We start from the raw sequence: 24,201 nt of genomic DNA, 5'->3' as shown, positions 1-24,201 counted from the left end.
TCCGTGCTGTCGTAGTACTACTTGAGATAGTGCTACTCCGACCTCTAACTGTTCTCTGGACCTTGCCCTTATCAGGAGATCGTCCAAGTAAGGGATAATTAAGACGCCTTTTCTTCGAAGAAGAATCATCATTTCGGCCATTACCTTGGTAAAGACCCGGGGTGCCGTGGACAATCCAAACGGCAGCGTCTGAAACTGATAGTGACAGTTCTGTACCACAAACCTGAGGTACCCTTGGTGAGAAGGGCAAATTGGGACATGGAGGTAAGCATCCTTGATGTCCAGAGACACCATATAGTCCCCTTCTTCCAGGTTCGCTATCACTGCTCTGAGTGACTCCATCTTGAACTTGAACCTTTTTATGCAAGTGTTCAAGGATTTCAGATTTAAAATGGGTCTCACCGAGCCGTCCGGCTTCGGTACCACAAACAGCGTGGAATAATACCCCTTTCCCTGTTGTAGGAGGGGTACCTTGATTATCACTTGCTGGGAATACAGCTTGTGAATGGCTTCCAATACCGCCTCCCTGTCGGGGGGAGACGTTGGTAAAGCAGACTTCAGGAACCGGCGAGGGGGAGACGTCTCGAATTCCAATTTGTACCCCTGAGATACTACCTGCAGGATCCAGGGGTCCACTTGCGAGTGAGCCCACTGCGCGCTGAAATTCTTGAGACGGGCCCCCACCGTGCCTGAGTCCGCTTGTAAGGCCCCAGCGTCATGCTGAGGACTTGGCAGAAGCGGGGGAGGGCTTCTGTTCGTGGGAAGAGGCTGTCGGCAGCAGTCTTTTTCCCCTTCCTCTGCCCCGGGGCAGATATGAGTGGCCTTTTGCCCGCTTGCCCTTATGGGGACGAAAGGACTGAGCCTGAAAAGACGGTATCTTTTTCTGCTGTGAGGTGACTTGGGGTAAAAAGGTGGATTTCCCAGCCGTTGCCGTGGCCACCAGGTCCGATAGACCGACCCCAAATAACTCCTCCCCTTTATACGGCAATACTTCCATATGCCGTTTGGAATCCGCATCACCTGACCACTGTCGCGTCCATAACCCTCTTCTGGCAGAAATGGACATCGCACTTACTCTTGATGCCAGAGTGCAAATATCCCTCTGTGCATCACGCATATATAGAAATGCATCCTTTAAATGCTCTATAGTCAATAATATATTGTCCCTGTCCAGGGTATCAATATTTTCAGTCAGGGAATCCGACCAAGCCACCCCAGCACTGCACATCCAGGCTGAGGCGATTGCCGGTCGCAGTATAATACCAGTATGTGTGTATATACTTTTTAGGATATTTTTCAGCTTCCTATCAGCTGGTTCCTTGAGGGCGGCCGTATCAGGAGACGGTAACGCCACTTGTTTTGATAAGCGTGTGAGCGCCTTATCCACTCTAGGGGGTGTTTCCCAACGCGCCCTAACCTCTGGCGGGAAAGGGTATAATGCCAATAATTTTTTAGAAATTAGCAGTTTTTTATCGGGGGAAACCCACGCTTCATCACACACCTCATTTAATTCATCTGATTCAGGAAAAACTACGGGTAGTTTTTTCACACCCCACATAATACCCTTTTTTGTGGTACTTGTAGCTTATATTGTAAACACTGAAATGAAAGAATTGCAGGATAGAATCGGGTCTAACGTGAAAAGCAGATCCACATATTTTCACCAATCCTTTTCCTATTTTCTATTTTTTTCGCTGTTCTCTTGAAATTTCGTATTTCTTATATAGGTGCACTCTCATTGGTGTACGCATAATTCTCTACTACCATACCACGCTGACAGCGCCCGATCTCGCCTGATCTTGGAAGCTAAACAGCGTTGGGCCAGGTTAGTATCAGGAAAGGCGACTACCTGCGAATACCTGGTGTTGTAGAGCAGGATTTTCCTCTGTTATGTGATAAAAACACACCAACAGCAGTATCACCACTAATTCTATCCTGCAATTCTTTCATTTCAGTGTTTACAATATAAGCAGCCTCTTTTTCTGACTTCATGATGCCTATAAACCGTTTATGAAATTTTTCTCAAATTATGACATTTGTATGTAATTCAGGTGTACAATTCTTAGAGTTGTGACTGCTGATCACCACTCTAGTTATCTACAGCCTATGGGCTTTTTCTTACATATAACTGTGTCTTGACCAACCTTTGGTTCCATTAATACAGAAATCCTGTACTGGTCAGGGGAAATGGGGGTATGACTAATCAATGTCTACAACCTTTCCAAATACTCTTTGCAATAAAGAGACCAGAACAATTTTAATATTTTTTCAAATCTGTATTTTCAGCGATAGATCTTTGGGAAGGGTATTTGCGTTGTAATAATGTTAATAAAAGTTATGTTTTAAGCATTCTATAAAATTGTCATATATTACGTATTTTCTTTCTAAGAGTGCGCCCACACAAGAGCCTTCTGTTTTCTCCCATTTTGCAAGTCTACGTACTTTCTGGCTCTGGGTGCACCACCAACCAGGACAGCATAACATTTATATATATATATATATATATATATATATATATAAACGGCTAATTTTGCGGTTTTCTCCCTTACTAACAAGGGTAACATACTGTCCAACTTTGGTCTTTCTTTCTTTAATCCACAATCTATCACAATTTGATAAATCCTGTGCCAGATCGCCCTTTGTTTTTCTATATCATCTTGGTTTCACCATTCTCAGGCAGAATTGCTGGCTCTGACCCCGTATTACTCTCACCATTCTTGGACTGAATTACTGGCTCTGACCCCAGCTTACCGCTATCGTTCTCAGGCAGAATTACTGGCTCTGACCACGGCTTGCTCTCTCCATTCATGAACTGAATTACTGGCTCTGACCACCATGGCTTGCTCTCACTATTCTCAGGCAGAATTACTGGCTCTGACCCTGGCTTGCTCTCACTATTCTCGGCAGAATTACTGGCTCTGACCCTGGCTTATCTCCATGATTCTCAGGCAGAATTACTGGCTCTGACCCTGGCTTACCTCATAGAAACATAGAATTTGACGGCAGATAAGAACCACTTGGCCCATCTAGTCTGCCCCTTTTTTATTTTTTCTTAGGCATTATTTTTTTTCTCAGGCAGAATTTTTTCTCGGGTAGTATAACTGACTCTGATTCTGGTTTATCTCCATCATTCTCTGGGTGAATAACTGACTCTGACTCTGGCTTATCTCCATCATTCTCAGGGTGAATTACCGGCTCTGATCCTGGCTTACCTTCATCATTCTCAGGGTAATTTACCGGCTCTGATCCTGGTTTAGCTGCATCATTCTCAGGGTGAATTACCGGCTCTGACCCTGGCTTACCTTCATCATTCTTAGGGTGAATTACCGGCTCTGATCCTGGCTTAGCTGCATCATTCTCATGGTGAATAACTGGCTCTGACCCTGGTTTATCGCCATCATTCTCAGACTGAATTACTGGCTCTGACCATGGCTGCCCTCCATCATTCTCAGGGTGAATTACTGGTTCTGACTCTGACTTACCTTCATCATTCTCAGACAGAATAACTGGCTCTGACCCTGACTTACCTCCATCATTCTCAGAGTGAATTACTGGCTCTGACCCTGGCTTACCTCCATCATTCTCAGAGTGAATTACTGGCTCTGATCCTGGCTTACCGTCATCAATCTCAGACTGAATTACTGGCTCTGACCCTGGTTTACCTCCACCATTCTCAGGCAGAATAACTGGCTCTGACCTTGGCTTATCTTCATCATTCTCAGGCAGAATCACTGGCTCTGACCCTGGCTTATCTCCATCATTCTCAGGCAGAATAACTGGCTCTGACCCTGGCTTACCTCCATCATTCTCAGACAGAATAACTGGTTCTGACCATGGCTTATCTCCGTCATTCTCAAGCAGAATTACTGGCTCTGACCCTGGTTTATCTCATTCATTCTCAGGCAGAATTACTGGCTCTGACCATGGCTTATCTCCATCATTCTCAGGCAGAATTACTGGCTCTGACCAGTGGCGTCACCGGGTGTGGTGACACCCGGTACGCGCTCGCGGCAAAAAGGGGGCATGGCCGACAACAAAGGGGCATGGCCTCGCTGGGGCATCACTCCGGGGGCGTGCCCAACATCTCTGGAGATGTTGGGCTGTACTGAGCTGCCCCCGGAGACAGTCTACCAGCACTGTCGGCTCCTCTTCTATGACAGGAGCCGGGTGCTGTAGCAGACTTTCACACTGCAGCGCTCGGCTCCTGCACTGCGGAGGAGCCCACAGTGTGGTGTCACCCCTTAGTAGGCGTCACACCCAGGTGCGGGCCGCACCCCCCGCACCCGGCTTGTGACGCCACTGGCTCTGACCATGGCTTACCTCCATCATTCTCAGACAGAATAACTGACTCTGACCACGGCTTATCTCCATCATTCTCAAGTAGAATTACTGGCTCAGACCATGGCTTACCTTCATAATTCTCAGACTGAATTACTAGCTCTGACCCTGGCTTACCTCCATCATTCTCAGGCAGAATTATTGGCTCTGACCCTGGCTTACCTCCATCATTCTCAGGCAGAATAACTGTCTCTGAACCTGGCTTACCTCCATCATTCTCAGGCAGAATAACTGTCTCTGAACCTGGCTTACCTCCATCATTCTCAGGCAGAATAACTGTCTCTGAACCTGGCTTACCTCCATCATTCTCAGGCAGAATAACTGTCTCTGAACCTGGCTTACCTCTATCATTCTCAGGGAGAATTACTGGCTCTGACCCTGGCTTACCTCCAACATTCTCAGGGAGAATTACTGGCTCTGACCCTGGCTTACCTCCAACATTCTCAGGGAGAATTACTGGCTCTGACCTTGTCTTACCTCCATAATTCTCAGGCAGAATAACTGGCTCTAACCCTGACTTATCTCCATCATTCTCAGGCAGAATTAATGGCTCTGACCCTGGCTTACCTCCATCATTCTCAGACAGAATAACTGTATCTGACCATGGCTTATCTCCATCATTCTCAGGCAGAATAACTGGCTCTGACCCTGGCTTACCTCGATCATTCTCAGGCAGAATTAATGGCTCTGACCCTGGCTTACCTCCATCATTCTCAGACAGAATAACTGGCTCTGAACCTGGCTTATCTCCATCTTTCTCAGGCAGAATAACTGTATCTGACCATGGCTTATCTCCATCATTCTCAGGCAGAATAACTGGCTCTGACCCTGGCTTACTTCCATCATTCTCAGACAGAATAACTGGCTCTGAACCTGGCTTATCTCCATCTTTCTCAGGCAGAATAACTGTATCTGACCCTGGCTTATCTCCATCATTCTCAGGCAGAATAACTGTCTCTGACCCTGGCTTACTTCCATCATTCTCAGACAGAATTACTGGCTCTGACCCTGGCTTATCTCCATCATTCTCAGGCGGAATTACTGGCTCTGACCCTGGTTTACTTCCATCATTCTCAGACAGAATTACTGGCTCTGACCCTGGCTTATCTCCATCTTTCTCAGGCAGAATAACTGTATCTGACCCTGGCTTACCTCCATCATTCTCAGGCAGAATAACTGGCTCTGAACCTGGGTTATCTCCATCTTTCTCAGGCAGAATAACTGTATCTGACCCTGGCTTACCTCCATCATTCTCAGACAGAATAACTGGCTCTGAACCTGGCTTATCTCCATCTTTCTCAGGCAGAATAACTGTATCTGACCCTGGCTTACCTCCATCATTCTCAGGCAGAATAACTAGCTCTGACCCTGGCTTACTTCCATCATTCTCAGACAGAATAACTGGCTCTGACCCTGGCTTACTTCCATCATTCTCAGACAGAATAACTGGCTCTGACCCTGACTTACCTTCATAGTTCTCAGACTGAATTACTGGCTCTGACCCTGGCTTACCTCCAATATTCTCAGGAAGGATAACTGGCTTTGACCCTGGCTTACCTCCATCATTCTCAGGCAGAATTACTGGCTCTGACCCTGGTTTATCTCCATCATTCTAGGGGAGAATTACTGTCTCTGAACCTGGTTTACCTCTATCATTCTCGGGGAGAATTACTGTCTCTGGCCCTGGTTTACCTCCAACATTCTAGGGCAGAATTACTGGCTCTGACCTTGGCTTACCTCCAAAATTCTCAGGCAGAATTCCTGGCTCTGACCATAGCTTACCTCCAACATTCTCAGGCAGAATTACTGGCTCTGACCATAGCTTACCTCCAACATTCTCAGGCAGAATTACTGGCTCTGACCTTGGCTCACCTCCACCATTCTCACGCAGAATAACTGGCTCTAACCCTGGCTTATCTCCATCATTCTCAGGGTGAATTACTGGCTCTGACACTGGCTTACCTCCATCATTCTCAGGGTAAATTACTGGCTCTGCACTGGCTTACCTCCTTCATTCTTGGACTGAATTACTGGTTCTGACCCTGTCTTGCTCTCACTATTCTCAGGCAGAATTACTGTCTTTGACTGCAGCTTGCCTCCACCATTTTCAGTTGTTAGCTTTTAACAGCCTTACTCTCACCACTCTTTGGGTCCTATTTATCAAATAATATTTGCAGCATATCCCCATAACGACACTCATTTTCAGGGGTTACCGGCAAATATTAAGGATCCCCTGAATGCATGAAGGATGGACCACAGCAAATTTCTCGTTATCTGCTGTGGTCCCTCCATTTAGGTTTCTATGGGGGCTGTGAAGCTGTCATATTTACCAAGCTCCAGAATGTGAAGCCTGAAGGCTACATTCTGCAGAAATTACCAAGAGAGGGTTCCCCAGGAACCCTCCCCAGTACTGAGCTCCACACATGCGTGGTCAGCAGTCAAAGCATGAACAGAACGGACTGGCTGCTGAATGAGAAGTGGAATGATTGTTTTTACGATCACTTCACTAGTTCTTACACACCGCATGTGATTGTTAGTAAATTTGGGCAATCTAGGACTATAGTTATCGGGTCTAAAACCCAATAATAAATAAATATGGCCCTTAGGCATTTAGGGACAGATTTAACAATGAGTGATATTCTAGTTATCACCCGTTACTAATCTTAAATGAGACCACGCTGCCGGTTGAAGGGCATGGTGTGTAGAGAGCCGCAGGCGGGACCACAGAAGCCAGCAGTCAAGCTGTGTGGAAAGCAGGGACTATGCACGCGTCGGGTTGCCGAGTGCCGTGAAGGAGAGAGATGCAGGCGCCAGGAAGTGTCTAAGGAGAGCGAGACAGCATGTGGAGCTCACGGTGACAGGGAGCCAGAAGGCTGAGACAGAGCTCCAAGACTGCAGCATCATCCTGGGCTGCAGAGAGAGAAAGCAGCATGTGAGGCCGGGAGCTGAGCCAGGACCCTGCTGAGGAGAGTCACGTCTCCTCAGTAGCAGTCACCAAGAGAGAGAGAGAGACGCAGGTCCTTCCCCCCTGCAGCAGCTACAGGGGGAGAATGGCTGGGAGACAGACAGTGTGGAGGTGCTGAGAGGCAGAGAGACCAGCAGCAGAGAGGGGGCCTTAGAATTGGGGATGCAGTAATCTAAGCAACATCCCAGCAGCAATAGCCCCAGCAGTGACCACAGTGGGGCTCAGGGAGACAGCCTGCAGGTTCACAAGGTAAAGCCTGCATAGCAGCACCAGCATAGGTTCAGTAGCGAGCAGTGCCGTTTCTAGCGGCGGGCGAGCCGTGCAACCGCACGGGGCGCCCGCCGCGGCACTTTGTGTGTCCTTATCTGCTCTCCTCCCTCTTCCCGAGCGCTCCTGCTCGGGGGGCGAAGTTTCGCGGAATGACGCGTTTGCGTCGTGACGTCACGATGCAAACGCGTCATTCCATGAAGCCCCGCCCCCTGAGCAGGAGCGCTCGGGAAGAGGGAGGAGAGGAGATAAGCCTGGAAGGAGGAGGCGGCTGGCGCGAGGGACGTGAGGCGGCCGGACCCGAAGAGCGGGAAGATGTAAGTATTATCTCTATCTCTCTCTCTCCCCCTTTCTTCCCCCCCCCCCACTTGACACCTGCCTGCCGCACTGTGTAAAATGGGGATACCTGCCTTCCGCACTGTGTAAAATGGGGATACCTGCCTGCCGCACTGTGTAAGATGGGGATACCTGCCTGCCGCACTGTGTAAATTGGGGACACCTGCCTGCCGCACTGTGTAAATGCCTGTGTACTGTGTAAAATGGGGATATCTACCTGCCGCACTGTGTAAAATGGGGATATCTGCCTCCCGCACTGTGTAAAATGGGGATACCTGACTGTCGCACTGTGTAAAAATAAGAATTTACTTACCGATAATTCTATTTCTCATAGTCCGTAGTGGATGCTGGGGACTCCGAAAGGACCATGGGGAATAGCGGCTCCGCAGGAGACTGGGCACAAAAGTAAAAAGCTTTAGGACTACCTGGTGTGCACTGGCTCCTCCCCCTATGACCCTCCTCCAAGCCTCAGTTAGGATACTGTGCCCGGACGAGCGTACACAATAAGGAAGGATTTTGAATCCCGGGTAAGACTCTTACCAGCCACACCAATCACACCGTACAACTTGTGATCTGAACCCAGTTAACAGCATGATAACAGAAGGAGCCTCTGAAAAGATGGCTCACAACAACAATAACCCGATTTTTGTAACAATAACTATGTACAAGTAATGCAGACAATCCGCACTTGGGATGGGCGCCCAGCATCCACTACAGACTATGAGAAATAGAATTATCGGTAAGTAAATTCTTATTTTCTCTAACGTCCTAGTGGATGCTGGGGACTCCGAAAGGACCATGGGGATTATACCAAAGCTCCCAAACGGGCGGGAGAGTGCGGATGACTCTGCAGCACCGAATGAGAGAACTCCAGGTCCTCCTCAGCCAGGGTATCAAATTTGTAGAATTTAGCAAATGTGTTTGCCCCTGAACAAGTAGCAGCTCGGCAAAGTTGTAAAGCCGAGACCCCTCGGGCAGCCGCCCAAGATGAGCCCACTTTCCGTGTGGAATGGGCTTTTACAGATTTTGGCTGTGGCAGGCCTGCCACAGAATGTGCAAGCTGAATTGTACTACAAATCCAACGAGCAATCGTCTGCTTAGAAGCAGGAGCACCCAGCTTGTTGGGTGCATACAGGATAAACAGCGAGTCAGATTTTCTGACTCCAGCCGTCCTGGAAACATATATTTTCAGGGCCCTGACTACGTCCAGCAACTTGGAATCCTCCAAGTCCCTAGTAGCCGCAGGCACCACAATAGGCTAAGTGAAATGCTGAAACCACCTTAGGGAGAAATTGAGGACGAGTCCTCAATTCTGCCCTGTCCGTATGAAAAATTAGGTAAGGGCTTTTATAGGATAAAGCCGCCAATTCTGAAACACTGGTTGCATATTGCATATCGGGTGGATATCCAGGTCCACGTTGGGAAGGCAGCCGATTATAGGTTGTTCTTTCTTTTCTCTTTATTAAGAGAAAAAGTACAAAATAATCTAGCGCCAGACACTTTGGTTTCTGTTGGTCTAATTCTGAAACACGCCTGGCTGAAGCCAGGGCTAACAGCATTACCACTTTCCATGTGAGATATTTTAAGTCCACAGTGGTGAGTGGTTCAAACCAATGTGATTTGAGGAATCCCAAAACTACATTGAGATCCCAAGGTGCCACTGGAGGCACAAAAGGAGGCTGTATATGCAGTACTCCCTTGACAAACGTCTGAACTTCAGGAACAGAAGCTAGTTCTTTTTGGAAGAATATTGACAGGGCCGAAATTTGAACCTTAATGGACCCTAATTTTAGGCCCATAGACAGTCCTGTTTGCAGGAAATGCAGGAATCGACCCAGTTGAAATTCCTCTGTAGGGGCCTTCCTGGCCTCGCACCACGCAACATATTTTCGCCAAATACGGTGATAATGTTGTACGGTCACATCCTTCCTGGCTTTGATCAGGGTAGGGATGACTTCATCCGGAATGCCTTTTTCCTTCAGGATCCGGCGTTCAACCGCCATGCCGTCAAACGCAGCCGCGGTAAGTCTTGGAACAGACATGGTCCCTGCTGGAGCAGGTCCTTTCTTAGAGGTAGAGGCCACGGGTCTTCCGTGAGCATCTCTTGAATTTCCGGGTACCAAGTCCTTCTTGGCCAATCCGGAGCCACGAGTATAGTCTTTACTCCTCTCCTTCTTATGATTCTCAGTACTTTTGGCATGAGAGGAAGAGGAGGGAACACATACACTGACTGGTACACCCACGGTGTTACCAGAGCGTCCACAGCTATTGCCTGAGGGTCCCTTGACCTCGCGCAATATCTGTCCAGTTTTTTGTTGAGGCGGGACGCCATCATTTCCACCTTTGGTTTTTCCCAACGATTCACAATCAAGTGGAAGACTTCTGGGTGAAGTCCCCACTCCCCCGGGTGAAGATCGTGTCTGCTGAGGAAGTCTGCTTCCCAGTTGTCCACTCCCGGAATGAACACTGCTGACAGTGCTATCACATGATTTTCCGCCCAGCGAAGAATCCTTGCCACTTCCGTCATTGCCCTCCTGCTTCTTGTGCCGCCCTGTCTGTTTACGTGGGCGACTGCCGTGATGTTGTCCGACTGGATCAACACCGGCTGACCCTGAAGCAGAGGTCTTGCCTGACTTAGGGCATTGTAAATGGCCCTGAGTTCCAGGATATTTATGTGAAGTGACGTTTCCATGCTTGACCACAAGCCCTGGAAATTTCTTCCCTGTGTGACTGCTCCCCAGCCCCTCAGGCTGGTATCCGTGGTCACCAGGACCCAATCCTGAATGCCGAATCTGCGGCCCTCTTGGAGATGAGCACTCTGTAACCACCACAGGAGAGACACCCTTGTCCTTGGAGACAGGGTTATCCGCTGATGCATTTGAAGATGCGATCCGGACCATTTGTCCAGCAGATCCCACTGAAAAGTTCTTGCGTGGAATCTGCCGAATGGAATCGCTTCGTAAGAAGCCACCATCTTTCCCAGGACCCTTGTGCATTGATGTACTGACACTTGGCCTGGTCTTAGGAGGTTCCTGACTAGGTCGGATAACTCCCTGGCTTTCTCTTCCGGGAGAAACACCTTTTTCTGTACTGTGTCCAGAATCATTCCTAGGAACAGCAGACGTGTCGTCGGAATCAGCTGCGATTTTGGAATATTTAGAATCCATCCGTGCTGTCGTAGTACTACTTGAGATAGTGCTACTCCGACCTCTAACTGTTCTCTGGACCTTGCCCTTATCAGGAGATCGTCCAAGTAAGGGATAATTAAGACGCCTTTTCTTCGAAGAAGAATCATCATTTCGGCCATTACCTTGGTAAAGACCCGGGGTGCCGTGGACAATCCAAACGGCAGCGTCTGAAACTGATAGTGACAGTTCTGTACCACAAACCTGAGGTACCCTTGGTGAGAAGGGCAAATTGGGACATGGAGGTAAGCATCCTTGATGTCCAGAGACACCATATAGTCCCCTTCTTCCAGGTTCGCTATCACTGCTCTGAGTGACTCCATCTTGAACTTGAACCTTTTTATGCAAGTGTTCAAGGATTTCAGATTTAAAATGGGTCTCACCGAGCCGTCCGGCTTCGGTACCACAAACAGCGTGGAATAATACCCCTTTCCCTGTTGTAGGAGGGGTACCTTGATTATCACTTGCTGGGAATACAGCTTGTGAATGGCTTCCAATACCGCCTCCCTGTCGGGGGGAGACGTTGGTAAAGCAGACTTCAGGAACCGGCGAGGGGGAGACGTCTCGAATTCCAATTTGTACCCCTGAGATACTACCTGCAGGATCCAGGGGTCCACTTGCGAGTGAGCCCACTGCGCGCTGAAATTCTTGAGACGGGCCCCCACCGTGCCTGAGTCCGCTTGTAAGGCCCCAGCGTCATGCTGAGGACTTGGCAGAAGCGGGGGAGGGCTTCTGTTCGTGGGAAGAGGCTGTCGGCAGCAGTCTTTTTCCCCTTCCTCTGCCCCGGGGCAGATATGAGTGGCCTTTTGCCCGCTTGCCCTTATGGGGATGAAAGGACTGAGCCTGAAAAGACGGTATCTTTTTCTGCTGTGAGGTGACTTGGGGTAAAAAGGTGGATTTCCCAGCCGTTGCCGTGGCCACCAGGTCCGATAGACCGACCCCAAATAACTCCTCCCCTTTATACGGCAATACTTCCATGTGCCGTTTGGAATCCGCATCACCTGACCACTGTCGCGTCCATAACCCTCTTCTGGCAGAAATGGACATCGCACTTACTCTTGATGCCAGAGTGCAAATATCCCTCTGTGCATCACGCATATATAGAAATGCATCCTTTAAATGCTCTTTTAATATATTGTCCCTGTCCAGGGTATCAATATTTTCAGTCAGGGAATCCGACCAAGCCACCCCAGCACTGCACATCCAGGCTGAGGCGATTGCCGGTCGCAGTATAATACCAGTATGTGTGTATATACTTTTTAGGATATTTTTCAGCTTCCTATCAGCTGGTTCCTTGAGGGCGGCCGTATCAGGAGACGGTAACGCCACTTGTTTTGATAAGCGTGTGAGCGCCTTATCCACTCTAGGGGGTGTTTCCCAACGCGCCCTAACCTCTGGCGGGAAAGGGTATAATGCCAATAATTTTTTAGAAATTAGCAGTTTTTTATCGGGGGAAACCCACGCTTCATCACACACCTCATTTAATTCATCTGATTCAGGAAAAACTACGGGTAGTTTTTTCACACCCCACATAATACCCTTTTTTGTGGTACTTGTAGTATCAGAAATGTTCAAAACCTCCTTCATTGCCGTGATCATGTAACGTGTGGCCCTACTGGAAAATACGTTTGTTTCCTCACCGTCGACACTGGAGTCAGTGTCCGTGTCAGTGTCTGTATCGACCTGAGGTAACGGGCGTTTTATAGCCCCTGACGGTGTTTGAGACGCCTGTACAGGTATTAACTGATTTGCCGGCTGTCTCATGTCGTCAACAGTCTTTTGTAAAGTGCCGACACTATCACGTAATTATTTCCATAAGACCATCCAGTCAGGTGTCGACTCCCTAGGGGGTGACAACACTAACACAGGCAATTGCTCCGCCTCCACACCATTTTCCTCCTCATACATGTCGACACAGCGTACCGACACACAGCACACACACAGGGAATGCTCTGATAGAGGACAGGACCCCACTAGCCCTTTGGGGAGACAGAGGGAGAGTTTGCCAGCACACACCAGAGCGCTATATATATATATACAGGGATAACCTTATATAAGTGTTTTTCCCTAATATAGCTGCTGTATATATTAATATGCCAATTTAGTGGCCCCCCCCCCTCTCTTGTTTTACCCTGTTTCTGTAGTGCAGGACTGCAGGGGAGAGTCAGGGAGCCTTCCTCCAACGAAGCTGTGAGGAAAAAATGGCGCCAGTGTGCTGAGGAGATAGGCTCCGCCCCCTTATCGGCGGCCTTTCTCCCGCTTTTTAATGGAAAAATTGGCAGGGGTTAAATGCCCAGGAGCTATATGTGATGTATTTTTTGCCAAAAAAAGTTTTTTTATTGCGTCTCAGGGCGCCCCCCCCCAGCGCCCTGCACCCTCAGTGACCGGAGTGTGAAGTGTGCTGAGAGCAATGGCGCACAGCTGCGGTGCTGTGCGCTACCTTATTGAAGACCAGGACGTCTTCTGCCGCCGATTTTCCGGACCTCTTCACTCTTCTGGCTCTGTAAGGGGGCCGGCGGGGCGGCTCTGGGACCCATCCATGGCTGGGCCTGTGATCGTCCCTCTGGAGCTAATGTCCAGTAGCCTAAGAAGCCCAATCCACTCTGCACGCAGGTGAGTTCGCTTCTTCGGTGCAGTGAGCCTGTTGCCAGCAGGTCTCACTGAAAATAAAAAACCTACTTTAAACTTTTACACTAAGCAGCTCAGGAGAGCCCCTTAGCCTGCACCCGTCTCGTTCGGGCACAAAAATCTAACTGAGGCTTGGAGGAGGGTCATAGGGGGAGGAGCCAGTGCACACCAGGTAGTCCTAAAGCTTTTTACTTTTGTGCCCAGTCTCCTGCGGAGCCGCTATTCCCCATGGTCCTTTCGGAGTCCCCAGCATCCACTAGGACGTTAGAGAAATGGGGATACCTGCCTGCCGCACTGTGTAAAATCGGGATATCTGCCTGCCGCACTTTGTAAAATGGGGACACCTGCCTGCCGTGTTGTGTAAAAGGGGGGCACGTGCCTGCCGCACTGTGTAAAATGGGGATACCTGCCTGCCGCACTGTGTAAATTGGGGACACCTGCCTGCCGCACTGTGTAAAATGGGGGCACCTGCCTGCGTACTGTGTAAAATGGGGACACCTGCCTGCTTACTGTGTAAAATGGGGATATCTGCCTGCCGCACTGTGTAAAATGGGGATACCTGCCTGCCGTACTGTGTAAAATGGGGATATCTGCCTGCCGCACTTTGTAAAATGGGGACACCTGCCTGGCGTGTTGTGTAAAATGGGGGCACGTGCCTGCCGCGCTGTGTAAAATGGGGATATCTGCCTGCCGTACTGTGTAAAATGGGGATATCTGCCTGCGTACTGTGTAAAATGGGGATATCTGCCTGCCGCACTTTGTAAAATGGGGATGTCTGCCTACCGTACTGTGTAAAATGGGGATACCTGCCTGCCGCACTGTGTAAAATGGGGATACCTGCCTGCCGCACTTTGTAAAATGGGGACACCTGCCTGCCGCGCTGTGTAAAATGGGGACACCTGCCTGCCCCGCTGTGTAAAATGGGGACACTTGCCTGCTGTAATGTGTAAAATGGGGACTTTTTTTATTTTTATTTTTTTTTCCCTGTGGTGGGCGTGATGATATCAGACGAGGCCATGCCCACTTTAAGGAGACCACGCCCATTTTAATCAGGCCACACACCCTTGTCGGGAGCGTGCGCGCCTTAGGCGTGCGCATGCTTTTTCTCTTTATAGCTATATGGGGGGCACGTAATTTTTTTTATAGCAATGGGGGGGGGGGGCGCATTTTGAAATCTCGCACTGGGAGCCAAATTGTCTAGAAACGGCCCTGGTAGCGAGACCATACCAATTACTGCAGAAGAGTGGTGAGCTCTGAACTTATGATATTATGCACATTGCGGGTCATTCCGAGTTGTTCGCTCGCAAGCGGATTTTAGCAGTATTGCACACGCTAAGCCGCCGCCTACTGGGAGTGAATCTTAGCATCTTAAAATTGCGAACGATGTATTCGCAATATTGCGATTACACACCTCGTAGCAGTTTCTGAGTAGCTCCAGACTTACTCGGCATCTGCGATCATTTCACTGCTTGTCGTTCCTGGTTTGACGTCACAAACACATCCAGCGTTCGCCCAGACACTCCTCCGTTTCTCCGGCCACTCCTGCGTTTTTTCCGGAAACGGTAGCGTTTTTCCCCACACGACCATAAAACGGCCTGTTTCCGCCCAGTAACACCCATTTCCTGTCAATCACATTACGATCGCCTGAGCGAAGAAAAAGCCGTGAGTAAAAATCCAAACTTCATAGCAAATTTACTTGGCGCAGTCGCAGTGCGGACATTGCGCATGCGCACTAAGCGGAAAAACGCTGCGATGCGAAGAAATTTTCTGAGCGAACGACTCGGAATGACCCCCATTGCTCCCAGAAAGCAATGTCTTACCAACGTTTATCTACAACCAGCTATTAGTGTACATACTTTCTGTTACAACCCCATCTTGTGGTTAGATCCGGTATTGCAGTAACATTTACTAGTTACATGCAGTAGTGGGATGTAATCGCATCACCGGCGGTCGGGATCCCGCCGGTCAGTATACTGACGCCAGAATTCTGAGTGATAAAAATACTCACAGTCGGCATACCGACTAACAGGAACTATTTCCAGTCGATGGGTGTTGTGGACTTACCGCCCTACATGCTTGTTGCCAGGGTTTTCTTGCTCGTTGCCAGGTGTTACATGTTAATTGCCAGGGGTTTCTTGCTCATTGCTAGGGGTTACATGCTCCTTGCCAGGGGTTACATGCACCTTACTGGGGGTTACATGCTCCTTGCCAGATGTTTCTATGCTCGTTGCCCAGATTTTACATGCTCCTTACCCAGGGGTTATATGCTCATTGCAAAGGGGTAGGCACACAGCACACCAGCGATCCTGGGAATCCGCACTTCTGGGTAGCGCTGGGAGCAAAGCACTCCGTGACAAATGCTAGAGGTGAAATAGTACCTCTAGCGTCTTTCTCCTCCAAGGCGGAGGCCATTTTTGGAGGGGCGTAAGGTCTTTGTCCATGCAGGCAGAGACCCTGTGCCCTGTGGCGCTGGTGGTATGGCGTGCCGGCACCATATTTCTTAATGGTACGCTGTACCACACTACTTTCAACCCTGGCGGAATCCCATTGTAGTCTTTGGGCTACAGATCAAAGATGTAGTTCCGACAGGGTTCCACCGTAAAATGGCTGCTGTGCATGATGGTCATTCTGCAATGCAATCTTGGGCACTAATATTGCGCACAGATTGCAGTGCAAATGCAAACAATGATAAATGGGCCCTTAGTCATATACTATCTTGTCACCTACACTTTCTATCATGCTATTACTACTCAAAGTTGAAACCTGGAGACATCTGATCTGTGAATATGTCTAGTTCTTTGAGAAAGGTGGCTGCTGTAAGTGAAGCCCTCTGCCAGTCTGTGCAGTCAATGGAGTGTTGGCAGCAAAAGTCTGATTAGAGAGGGTCCAGTAAATTGTTTGAGAAAAGAAAGCATGTGAGGCGAGGTTAGGCTATACCAGGCTGATACTGCATGTAAAAGTATTATGGCTCTGGCAGTATAATATTACAAATGACAAAATTACATTGGGAAAAAACATGACATAAAGGAGCTACAATAATTATCCGGTAATCACTTACCAACACATGACACTCTGTCTGCACTAAGCGCAAAACCAGTCCGACATGAACAGAAGAAGCTACCATGTGTGTTGCGACAGAAGTGCTGGCACAGATGAGCTGTTCCCGGCCGTCGACATTCGTTAATATCTACAGGGTACAATAAAGCACAAATGTCAAGTCTTAAAGGTTATCATACATGCGCCTATATCTCAGCATTCATTGTAGTGGTGGTGGTGGTGATGGTGGGGTATAAGCAGCACCGGGCGCAGCTACCTGAAGATCGCACCCCAAAGCAGTGGTCCCCATCCGAGCCTGTTAATTGCTCTTCCCAGCCATATATCTCAGATTCTGTCTGACTTACAGTTTTTCTGAGGGTATACTGCAAATGCTGGGACTCTCCCCTTTCAGTGGACACTGGCACCTTGTCTCTGCTATGCCAATAACCAGAGCTATCAGCCTTCCAGCAGCTGGTCCCTGCTCCAGCTCCACACTCCTGGTATGTCGTTTTATATTTTCATCATGGATTGCTCTGGGTCCTGTATCCTGATCCCCAAGTCCCAAGTACCTCCTGAAAGGTGGGACTCTCCAGTGTTTCTCTAACGTCCTAGTGGATGCTGGGAACTCCGAAAGGACCATGGGGAATAGCGGCTCCGCAGGAGACTGGGCACAACTAAAGAAAGCTTTAGGTCACCTGGTGTGCACTGGCTCCTCCCACTATGACCCTCCTCCAGACTTCAGTTGGATTCTTGTGCCCGGCTGAGCTGGATGCACACTAGGGGCTCTCCTGAGCTTCTAGAAAGAAAGTATATGTTAGGTTTTTTATTTTACAGTGAGACCTGCTGGCAACAGACTCACTGCAGCGAGGGACTAAGGGGAGAAGAAGCGAACCTACCTGCTTGCAGCTAGCTTGGGCTTCTTAGGCTACTGGACACCATTAGCTCCAGAGGGATCGACCGCAGGCCCGTCCTTGGTGTTCGGTCCCGGAGCCGCGCCGCCGTCCCCCTTACAGAGCCAGAAGCAAGAAGAGGTCCGGAAAATCGGCGGCAGAAGACATCAGTCTTCACCAAGGTAGCGCACAGCACTGCAGCTGTGCGCCATTGCTCCTCATACACACTTCACACTCCGGTCACTGAGGGTGCAGGGCGCTGGGGGGGGCGCCCTGAGCAGCAATAATAAGACCTTGGCTGGCAAAATAATCACAATATATAGTCCCAGAGGCTATATATGTGATAAATACCCCTGCCAGAATCCATAAAAAAGCGGGAGAAAAGTCCGCGAAAAAGGGGCGGAGCTATCTCCCTCAACACACTGGCGCCATTTTCTCTTCACAGTGCAGCTGGAAGACAGCTCCCCAGGCTCTCCCCTGTAGTTTTCAGGCTCAAAGGGTTAAAAAGAGAGGGGGGGCACTAAATTTAGGCGCAATATTGTATATACAAGCAGCTATTGGGGAAAATTCACTCAGTTATAGTGTTAATCCCCACATTATATAGCACTCTGGTGTGTGCTGGCATACTCTCTCTCTGTCTCCCCAAAGGGCTTTGTGGGGTCCTGTCCTCAGTCAGAGCATTCCCTGTGTGTGTGCGGTGTGTCGGTACGGCGGTGTCGACATGTTTGATGAGGACGCTTATGTGGTGACGGAGCAGATGCCGATAAATGTGATGTCGCCCCCTGTGGGGCCGACACCAGAGTGGATGGATAGGTGGAAGGTATTAACCGACAGTGTCAACTCCTTACATAAAAGGCTGGATGACGTAACAGCTGTGGGACAGACGGCTTCTCAGCCCGCACCTGCCCAGGCGTCTCAAAGGCCATCAGGGGCTCAAAAACGCCCGCTCCCTCAGATGGCAGACACAGATGTCGACACGGAGTCTGACTCCAGTGTCGACAAGGTTGAGACATATACACAATCCACTAGGAACATCCGTGACTTGATCCCGGCAATAAAAAATGTGTTACACATTTCTGACATTAACCCAAGTACCTCTAAAAATGGGTTTTATGTTTGGGGAGAAAAAGCAGGCAGTGTTTTGTTCCCCCATCAGATGAGTGAATGAAGTGTGTGAAAAAGCGTGGGTTCCCCCGATAAGAAACTGGTAATTTCTAAACAGTTACTGATGGCGTACCCTTTCCCGCCAGAGGATAAGTTACGCTGGGAGATATCCCCTAGGGTGGATAAGGCGCTCACACGGTTGTCAAAAAAGGTGGCACTGCCGTCTTAGGATACGGCCACTTCGAAGGTACCTGTTGATAAAAAGCAGGAGGCTATCCTGAAGTCTGTATTTACACACTCAGGTACTAGACTGAGACCTGCAGATCGTGCTGCTGCAGCGTGGTCGGTGACCCTGTCAAACAGGGAGACTAGTTTGCTAACATATGAACATATTAAAGACGTCGTCTTATATATGAGGGATGCACAGAGGGATATTTTGCCGGCTGGCATCCAAAATTAATGTAATGTCCATTCTGTCAGGAGGGTGTTAGAGACCTGTTACTGGACAGGTGATCCTGACTTTAAAAGGCGCATAGAGATTCTGCCTTATAAGGGTGAGGAATTATTTGGGGATGGTCTCGGGGACCTCGTATCCACAGCAACAGCTGGGAAGAAAATTTTTTACCTCAGGTTTCCTCACAGATTAAGAAAGCACTGTATTATCAGGTACAGTCCTTTCGGCTTCAGAAAAGCAAGCGGGTCAAAGGCGCTTCCTTTCTGCATAGAGACAAGGGAAGAGGGAAAATGCTGCACCAGTCAGCCAGTTCCCAGAATCAAAATTCTTCTACCGCTTCCTCTGAGTCCACCGCATGACGCGGGGGCTCCACAGGCGTAGCCAGGTACGGTGGGGGGCCGCCTGAAAAATTTTGTCGATCAGTGGGCTCGCTCACAGGTGGATCCCTGTTTCCTTCAAGTAGTATCTCAGGAGTACAAGCTGGAATTCGAGATGTCTTCCCCCCGCCGTTTCCTCAAATCTGCCTTGCCGACAACTCCCTCAGGCAGGGAGGCTGTGCTAGAGGCATTTCACAAGCTGTATTCCCAGCAGGTGATAGTTAAGGTGCCCCTACTTCAACAAGGACGGGGTTACTATTCCACACTGTTTGGGGTACCGAAACCGCACGGTTCGGTGTGACCCATTTTATATTTAAAATCCTTGAACACATACATAAAAAATTCAAGTTCAAGATGGAATCGCTCAGGGCGGTTATTGCAAGCCTGGACGAGGGGGATTACATGGTATCCCTGGACATCAAGGATGCTTACCTGAATGTCCCCATTTACCATCCTCACCAGGAGTACCTCAGATTTGTGGTACAGGATTGCCATTACCAAGTCCAGACACTGCCGTTTGGACTGTACACGGCACCGAGGGTGTTTACCAAGGTAATGGCCGAAATGATGATACTCCTTCGAAAAAAGGGAGTTTTAATTATCCCGTACTTGGACGATCTCCTTATAAAGGCGAGGTCCAAGGAGCAGTTGTTAGTCGGGGTAGCACTATATCGGAAAGTGCTACAACAGCACGGTTGGATTCTAAACATTCCAAAGTAACAGCTGGTTCCTACGACACGTCTACTGTTCCTGGGGATGGTTCTGGACACAGACCAGAAAAAAGTGTTTCTCCCGGAGGAGAAAGCCAAGGAGCTGTCATCTCTAGTCAGAGACCTCCTGAAGCCGAAACAGGTATCGGTGCATCATTGCACACGAGTCCTGGGAAAAATGGTAGCTTCCTACGAAGCAATCCCATTCGGCAGGTTCCATGCAAGAACTTTTCAGTGGGACCTGTTGGACAAGTGGTCCGGATCGCATCTTCAGATGCATCGGCTGATAACCCTGTCTCCAAGGACCAGGGTATCGCTACTGTGGTGGCTGCAGAGTGCCCATCTTCAAGAGGGCCGCAGGTTCGGCATACAGGACTGGGTCCTGGTGACCACGGAAGCCAGCCTTTGAGGCTGGGGGGCAGTCACACAGGGAAGAAACTTCCAGGGACTTTGGTCAAGTCAGGAGACTTCCCTACACATAAATATTCTGGAACTGAGGGCCATTTACAATGCCCTGAGTCAGGTAAGGCCTCTGCTTCAAAACCAGCCGGTACTGATCCAATCAGACAACATCACGGCAGTCGCCCATGTAAACCGACAGGGCGGCACAAGAAGCAGGATGGCGATGGCAGAAGCCACAAGGATTCTCCGATGGGCGGAAAATCACGTGTTAGCACTGTCAGCAGTGTTCATTCCGGGAGTGGATAACTGGGAAGCAGACTTCCTCAGCAGACACGATCTACACCCGGGAGAGTGGGGACTTCATCCAGAAGTCTTTCAACTGATGGTAAACCGTTGGGAAAGGCCACAGGTGGACATGATAGCGTCCCGCTTAAACAAAAAACTAGATAAATATTGCGCCAGGTCAAGAGACCCTCAGGCAATAGCTGTGGACGCTCTAGTGACACCGTGGGTGTACCAGTCGGTTTATGTGTTCCCCCCTCTGCCTCTCATACCAAAGGTACTGAGAATAATAAGAAGGCGAGGAGTAAGAACGATACTCGTGGTTCCGGATTGGCCAAGAAGAGCTTGGTACCCAGAACTTCAAGAAATTATATCAGGGGACCCATGGCCTCTACCGCTCAGACAGGATCTGCTACAGCAGGGGCCCTGTCTGTTCCAAGACTTACCGCGACTGCGTTTGATGGCATGGCTGTTGAACACCGGATCCTAAAGGAAAAGGGCATTCCGGAGGAAGTCATTCCTACGCTGATTAAAGCTAGGAAAGAAGTAACCGCAAACCATTATCACCGTATTTGGCGAAAATATGTTGCGTGGTGTGAGGCCAGGAAGGCCCCAACGGGGGAATATCAGCTGGGTCGATTTCTGCATTCCTACAGTCAGGAGTGACTATGGGCCTAAAATTGGGTTCCATTAAGGTCCAGATTTCGGCTCTGTCGATTTTTCTTTCAGAAAGAACTGGCTTCACTGCTTTTGTAAAGGGAGTGCTGCATATTCAGCCCCCTTTTGTGCCTCCAGTGGCACCTTGGGATCTCAACGTGGTGTTGAGTTTCTTCAAATCACATTGGTTTGAACCACTTAAAACCGTGGATCTAAAATATCTCACGTGGAAAGTGGTCATGTTATTGGCCTTGGCTTCGGCCAGGCGTGTGTCAGAAATGGCGGTTTTGTCATGTAAAAGCCCTTATCTGATTTTCCATATGGATAGGGCGGAATTGAGGACTCGTCCCCAGTTTCTCCCTAAGGTGGTATCAGCTTTTCACTTGAACCAACCTATTGTGGTGCCTGCGGCTACTAGGGACTTGGAGGATTCCAAGTTACTGGACGTAGTCAGGGCCTTGAAAATTTATGTTTCCAGGACGGCTAGAGTCAGGAAAACTGACTCGCTATTTATCCTGTATGCACCCAACAAACTGGGTGCTCCTGCTTCTAAGCAGTCTATTGATCGCTGGATTTGTAGCACAATTCAGCTGGCGCATTCTGCGGCTGGACTGCGCATCCTGAATCTGTAAAAGCCCATTCCACAAGGAAGGTGGGCTCATCTTGGGCGGCTGCCCGAGGGGTCTCGGCTTTACAACTTTGCCGAGCTGCTACTTGGTCAGGGGCAAACACGTTTGCAAAATTCTACAAATTTGATACCCTGGCTGAGGAGGACCTTCAGTTCTCTCATTCGGTGCTGCAGAGTCATCCGCACTCTCCCGCCCGTTTGGGAGCTTTGGTATAATCCCCATGGTCCTTTCGGAGTTCCCAGCATCCACTAGGACGTTAGAGAAAATAAGATTTTACTCACCGGTAAATCTATTTCTCGTAGTCCGTAGTGGATGCTGGGCGCCCATCCCAAGTGCGGATTGTCTGCAATACTTGTACATAGTTATTGTTAACAAAAGGGTTATTGTTGAGCCATCTGTTGAGAGGCTCAGTGTTTTCATACTGTTAACTGGGTATAGTATCACGAGTTATACGGTGTGATTGGTGTGGCTGGTATGAGTCTTACCCGGGATTCAAAATCCTTCCTTATTGTGTCAGCTCTTCCGGGCACGGTATCCTAACTGAGGCTTGGAGGAGGGTCATAGTGGGAGGAGCCAGTGCACACCAGGTGACCTAAAGCTTTCTTTAGTTGTGCCCAGTCTCCTGCGGAGCCGCTATTCCCCATGGTCCTTTCGGAGTTCCCAGCATCCACTACGGACTATGAGAAATAGATTTATCGGTGAGTAAAATCTTATTTTTTCCCATTGAGAGCTAAAAAAAATAAATTTTCAGGAACTGGAGATATCTGCAGTCAAGCAAGCTGCCCTCCCACCGGAAAATGCTGAATATTAAGCCCACTCCACTATCTACCTCTCCCCTGCATATTAAACACCCCCTACCACCAGTGGTGGATCCAGCAGGGGGCGATCAGGGCGATCGCCCCCTGTAACACACAACCACAGTGTCAAACTTGTCCTGAGGCTGCAGCTACAAGCTGGTGGGAGAACAGCGCAGCGCTGCAGCCACATACAGATTGAACTGCAGGAGCCATAACAGGGTCTGACTGGCGACACCGCCCATCACAGCTCCTCTTCTCCTGCACGTTCCTCCACAAGACTCCCTCAGCACAGGGCCGCTCCTTCAGAACCCAAGCTGCTTGCCCTGCGGTAGCGCCTGTCAGACAGCGCCGATACTCTGACTGCCCACAAGTCGCAAGTCTCCTGTGCCGGTTGCTGCAGCGATGAGCCGGCACACCACCCTGGAAGTCATGTACCAGGGATGCTTCATTCAGCCCAATGCCAATTCTACAATTTAGTGTTCTCTCTCTCGCCCCGTCTCCCACCATTTGTGCAGTAAAGGAATAATTAGCATAAATTACTGCACCAGGTCCTACATGCTGAGCAGAGGATAGAACACCCCCTACCGCCCATGGGACATCAAATTTGCCGCTGATAGTGCCCCCACCCCCTACCGCTGGAGGATGGGTAAGGGCCCCAGTGCATTGCTTTGCCCAGGGGCATACACTGTTGTTAAGACGGCCCTGTGTATGGTACTGTACAACAATTGGATTCCATGGATCTGTCCTCCCTGAGCTTGCCTGAGCTTTCTGAATACCTGCACAAGTGCGTCCATTGCTCTGTAGCGTGAACCCAGCATCACACAAACACCTGTAACTCCCATGAAAGTTTTTACATCTCTGCGTACAAATGGATCTATGGGACGAGCACTCATCAATATCTGGAAGGGTGAGAGAAGGCCACAGATCTTTTGTTAACACTTTCTAATAGTCATTTTATACATGAAATATTATTATTATTATTATTATTATTATTATTATTATTATTATTATCATTACATTTAGTTTAAATAAATCCACAAAGGGGACTTGGCATTTTGGATAAAAATAGAACAGAAAGCAATAAATCACATCTATATAGTTGTAATATTTCTTAAGCAAGTCTCATAATTAAATTTAAGACAAA

General features: G+C 49.1%; 1 protein-coding gene and 1 pseudogene across 6 annotated transcripts in view; one reads left to right on the top strand and one right to left on the bottom strand.

Moving 5' to 3' along the window:
* VWCE (von Willebrand factor C and EGF domains) overlaps positions 1-24,201 on the bottom strand; it is a 188,689-nt gene that overhangs the window by 77,516 nt on the left and 86,972 nt on the right. For 5 of the 6 annotated variants that reach the window (XM_063944373.1, XM_063944368.1, XM_063944369.1 and 2 more), the window contains exons 9-10: positions 23,834-23,956; positions 16,778-16,906 (exon numbers count right to left, since the gene is read on the bottom strand). In XM_063944373.1, the coding sequence (XP_063800443.1) occupies positions 16,778-16,906; positions 23,834-23,956 (252 nt within the window). The remainder of the gene's footprint in view (positions 1-16,777; positions 16,907-23,833; positions 23,957-24,201) is intronic. The other variant, XM_063944372.1, reaches the window with a different exon arrangement.
* On the top strand, positions 1,756-1,874 carry LOC134971383 (5S ribosomal RNA; annotated as a pseudogene).

The sequence above is a fragment of the Pseudophryne corroboree genome, chromosome 11 (genome assembly GCF_028390025.1).
Source record: "Pseudophryne corroboree isolate aPseCor3 chromosome 11, aPseCor3.hap2, whole genome shotgun sequence".
Classification (NCBI taxonomy): domain Eukaryota; kingdom Metazoa; phylum Chordata; class Amphibia; order Anura; family Myobatrachidae; genus Pseudophryne; species Pseudophryne corroboree.
Note: the sequence above shows the minus strand (reverse complement) of the source record. Positions and strands in the feature narration are given on the sequence as shown.